The 4,975-nt window shown below is 33.7% G+C and overlaps 1 protein-coding gene across 1 annotated transcript; it reads left to right on the forward strand.

The window, feature by feature from the left end:
• Nucleotides 1-343: 343 nt before the first annotated feature.
• On the forward strand, nucleotides 344-3,212 carry LOC140804908 (multiprotein-bridging factor 1b-like). The gene is made up of 4 exons (XM_073161065.1): nucleotides 344-558; nucleotides 1,258-1,341; nucleotides 2,700-2,782; nucleotides 2,898-3,212. The coding sequence occupies exons 1-4, from the start codon at nucleotides 426-428 to the stop codon at nucleotides 3,015-3,017; spliced, it is 420 nt and encodes a 139-aa protein (XP_073017166.1). The 5' UTR covers nucleotides 344-425; the 3' UTR covers nucleotides 3,018-3,212.
• Nucleotides 3,213-4,975: the final 1,763 nt, after the last annotated feature.

The raw sequence follows: 4,975 nt of genomic DNA on the forward strand, positions 1-4,975 counted from the left end.
GAGCTGCAACCATCAAAATGTTATTCTGGTTTTATTTTCCTTCTTGACTTCATTCCACTTTGGTCAAACATGACTTGAGTGACACACTCTTCAAGATCATGAATACCAACAACTTGTTGCAAACATTGCTACACTTAATTTATTTTATCATCTGTTATTTTCTGTTTCCATTTTTTTTACCTATTTCTAAGATTATTTATAATTTATTTATTTTCTCATAAATAATTTATTTTGACGAATTTTTTCTATAATCATTCTATGTAATTTTAATCCTTAAATTTTTTTAATTTTTTTTTTTATTGTACACGAGCCAAACGCGGCCTCTCTGCCCCTATGAATATGACCAATGACAGTAAGGGGCTTCTCCAAATATACCTCAGCTGAAAAACGACACAAGATTTTCAATTAGTTGTAAATTAGCGAAAATGGCTGGAATTTCTCAAGATTGGGAGCCAGTAGTGATCCGGAAGAAGGCGCCTACTGCCGCCGCGCGTAAAGATGAGAAAGCCGTCAACGCCGCCCGACGCTCGGGAGCTGAAATAGAAACCATAAAAAAGGGTGCGTATTCGTCATCTATAATATCATATGATATTTGTCTTCGAATATATTTCGTTATCGAAGTGAAATTTCTTGTTTATTTTAGGTTTTTCATGTTTTATTTCTTGTCTTAGGGTAAATTTATATGGTTTGCGGTATGAAATGTGGATGCCACAGTAATTTCCCTTCTCGTATTATTTTGATTTGGTAAAGTTTGTTGGATTTTAGGGTTTATTTTGTGTGTCGGATTCTTTTATCTGGTAATTTTATCCATGCGTGTGCTGAAGTATCTATTCAAGACCAATGATATGGACAGTATTCAATTGGACGACTTTTCTCTTCTGAAAAAAAATACAAAAAATAATTTTTTTTTTTCTTCCCTCAAGTTGAGGCGATGCACTGATGTTACCCTGACAGTCCTGCAAGTCTTTCTTTTGTGATGACCTGTGTTTCGTGTGCTTCTTGATTAAACAATTGTAACCTCCTTTTCATTTTCATTTCATACAGCGAGAATTATTATGTTTCTGTTATACCCGTTGTATCTTATGCACCATTCTATCGAAGTCTAGATTATTCATTTAGTATGGATTTTTTGACACGTAAAACCAAATCTGAACATGCCTTGATTAAAATTTGGTCTAATTTTCCCTTATACTCCCTGTTTGTGTTGTTTCTCCTAGACAATTTATTCTCTGATTCTAACTGTATATTAAATTGCAGCAAGTGCGGGAACAAACAAGGCTGCTTCAAGCGGCACCTCTTTGAACACTAGGAAACTTGATGAGGAAACAGAAAATTTGGCTCGTGAGTTGAACTTATTTGCTTTCGTTTCATCTTGTTGAATTAGTTCAACCTTTATGTTCACTTCATGAGTTTCGTAGTTTAATTCTTGATACTCAAAACATTCATGTTCTTTGCATATGAAACATTTGTCATCATACGAGCTAATGTGTGGAAAGTAATGGATGTTTGAGTCATCGGGCCTGAAATTAACTCATGAAATTGTTTTTCTTCTCTGGGTTCTGCTTGTTTTTAAGACGAATGATCAGATGGACATAACCTCACTTTAAACTACACTACTTCAGCCTAAAACGAGAATAACAAGACACTGAAACAGTGCCCCTCACCCACCATGGTGATAAATGGGTTGTATTGTTTTAGATTGGTTTAAACCTACCTTTTTTCATGCCCTCGCTTGTAGTCCATAATCTGAGAAGTCATCTTTTGGTTAATTTCTGGCTTTCGAGCCTGGGAGGCTCAAGAGAGAGAGGAAATAAGAGAGAGGATTTATAGAAAACAAAATTTGTGCCATTCATTGAATACTAGGAATGAAATGGCTAATTATTTATAGGTCAGATTTAACTCTTCTTACATACTCTGTTCCTATTATTGCCTTTGTGTCCTCAATGCGAAAACTGAAACAAAATGCTCTGATAGATTTTTTTGAACCCTGGATCAAGTCTTATAGGCCACAGATCAAATTGAAAAGACAGAATAACCTGACTTAATGAAAAACATAGATTATGCATGCGCATGACTGGATCCCCCAAAATTCCAAAAACATGTAAGCATCCACGTGTTCTACCGCCTTTTGTTTTTGTTTTGTGTACCAAGCTGCACCTGTGTCTGGAGCCCTCTTCAATTTTTTCTTGTTTCGCCCTCTTGTCATACTGGTTCAAGCCTTATCTCCGGCTTTTGCATTGAAACTAAATCTTATAAACCTGAACTTAAACTGCAGAAACTGGGAAGAATTGAAAACTCAAACGTGATACAGGCTCGGCTCTGCAACATTTTGTAGTTGGATAACAACCCAATAGTAACAGATTCTGCTATCCTTGTCCTTGTGTTGTACTCTATTTATTCACTTGCTATCCCTATTACTCATTGTCGATTGAAAGCCAAAAGCCTCTTTTCTTTTTATTCCTTAGATGTTTTGAGTCATTTTAGTTTTGGACATGTTAACACTACGGGTTTCCTTGAACAGTGTGCAGAAGTGGATGGTACAATGCGCAAAATTCTGGTTCTTTATTCTGGTGAAATGATTCTTTTAATTAATACAGTGTTTTGAATACCTATTTTGTCATGATAATCAGTGAATGACTCCGTGCAACTTGAGTTATCAACATTAAAGCTCATATTGTCCTATTTTTACTTTGCCGTAGATGACAGGGTTCCCACCGAATTGAAAAAGGCTATCATGCAAGCACGAATAGATAAGAAACTGACACAGTCTCAACTTGCTCAGGTTCGTTGTTTCTCGTCTTTCCAGTTTCCATCCATTTTTCTACATCATATACAAACATGCGTAATCATGTTTGCAGTCAGCATCTAACTGGTAACTGAATTTTTCTTGACTGCAGTTAATAAATGAGAAACCCCAAGTCATTCAGGAATATGAATCTGGGAAGGCAATCCCAAATCAGCAGATAATTTCTAAACTTGAGCGGGCTCTTGGTGCGAAACTAAGAGGAAAGAAATAAAACGCAATATGGGGAATTGTCTGCGCTTTCATAGTCGATTCATTCCTCTATGTGGTGCCTATGAACGTGTCGTTTACTTGTATTTTGGCTTCTGTAATCGCCGATAACTCAGATTCTCCTTAGTCTGGTATGGGTTCACATGAAGCGTGGATGTTATATATGTTGTTGAATGGGTAAAATCCTCCAAATCTGTCATTTGTGCATATTTTCAAATCATTCTTCGATGAAAATTTAAATATATTGACAATTACCCCTACGTTACCGAATAGTGGGTAAAAAAAAAAACTAATATTCAACCAACTGATATTCTTTATTATAAAACTTAATATTTTTGGATGCTTGTGTTGTTATTTTTCTGTTGGCAAAAACTTGTGTGAGACGGTCTCATAAGTCGTATTTGTGAGATGTATCTCTTATTTGGGTCATCCATGAAAAAGTATTATTTTTTATGTTTAGAGTATTACTTTTTATTGTGGATATGGATATGATTAACCCGTCTCACATATTATGATCCGTGAGACGGTCTCACATAAGACCCGTTTTTTTCTGTTTAAGAGGAAAAATAAATAAATCTGGGTACTTTTAACACTGGTTGTAAAGTTACCTTCTCTCCCTCTTAATTAAACTTGTAGAGTTGTGACTTGACTAATATTGTTATATCTTAAGTAAGATATAATTATAGTATAATTACAAAATATTATATATCTATTTTTAATTTATTAATATTTTTAAATACAAAAAGCATGCACATGTATTTTTATAAATCTACATAGAAAAAACTAATTTTCGTAAATGAAAAATATAGAAAAACCCACATGTCAATTTAAATAAAACTGATTATAAGTAATTATAAAATAAAATCAATTGTTAATTATGACAGTCGAAAACATATCTTTGAATTGAAAAGAGGTCGAGTAAAAGGTGAGATTGTGAGAGAAGTTATTGGAGGTTTGAAATTTACCCAAAAAAGCTACAAAATCAAAAGTAATACAAACAAAGAATGTTGTAGATAGAAAGTGAAGGAATCATATGACATATTAAAATAATTTTTCTAAGGCTCTTCGCCTTTGTGAACTAGTAAAATAACACAAATTTGTGGCTAAATTGCCAATTTTTTTTGCTCTCTTTTAGAGTATAGAGTGAAGTTTTAATAAATAAGAAAAACGTTAAACGACAAAGAAATAAGCTACACGATTCTTAATGGAGAGTGGACCAACTTCAAAGATAATGGGCTTTAGCAGATCCTCGATCTTTAAAAACTAACGAAAAAAAATAATGAATAGACATAAAATATACATAGATGATTTTGGCGCTTATGCGTAATCCCACAAAGATTACTCTATCTTTATCTGCTGATTCAATTAATAGTAATTTATATTGAAACTTGGAACCATAAACCAAAACTAATAATAAAATGAAGGTAAAAACTTATGTGAGACGGTCTCACGGGTCGTATTTGTGAGACAGATCTTTTATTTGGATCACCCATGAAAAAGTATAACTTTTTATGCTAAGAGTATTACTTTTTATTGTGAATATGAGTACGGTTGACCCGTCTCACGAATTATGATCCGTGAGACGGTCTCACGTGAGACTCACTCTAAAATGAAAGTATATGGCTTTCTCAAAATAACTAATTTGGATAACTCAAGATATAGATTTTAAAATATATTTTTCGCAGTGTTGTCGTGGGTTTCTTGCGAAATCATGTTCATTTCTTTTCAGAAAAGGTCGAACCGACGAAGAAAAAAATATCAATTTTCACTACGGATATGGATCAGGTCGACCCATCTTTCATATATAAATATTTGAGACCGTCCCATAAGAGACCTATAGTTAACGTGAAGCCGTTCCAAATTATTCCATAGTCTAAGCAAAGAATTTTAATACAAAAATCTAATACATTGTCAATAAGGAGAATAAAATACAACAATTGAAAGGGTTCGATTAGAGTTTGA

The sequence above is a fragment of the Primulina eburnea genome, chromosome 11, assembly GCF_022965805.1.
Source record: "Primulina eburnea isolate SZY01 chromosome 11, ASM2296580v1, whole genome shotgun sequence".
NCBI classification, from domain to species: Eukaryota; Viridiplantae; Streptophyta; class Magnoliopsida; order Lamiales; family Gesneriaceae; genus Primulina; species Primulina eburnea.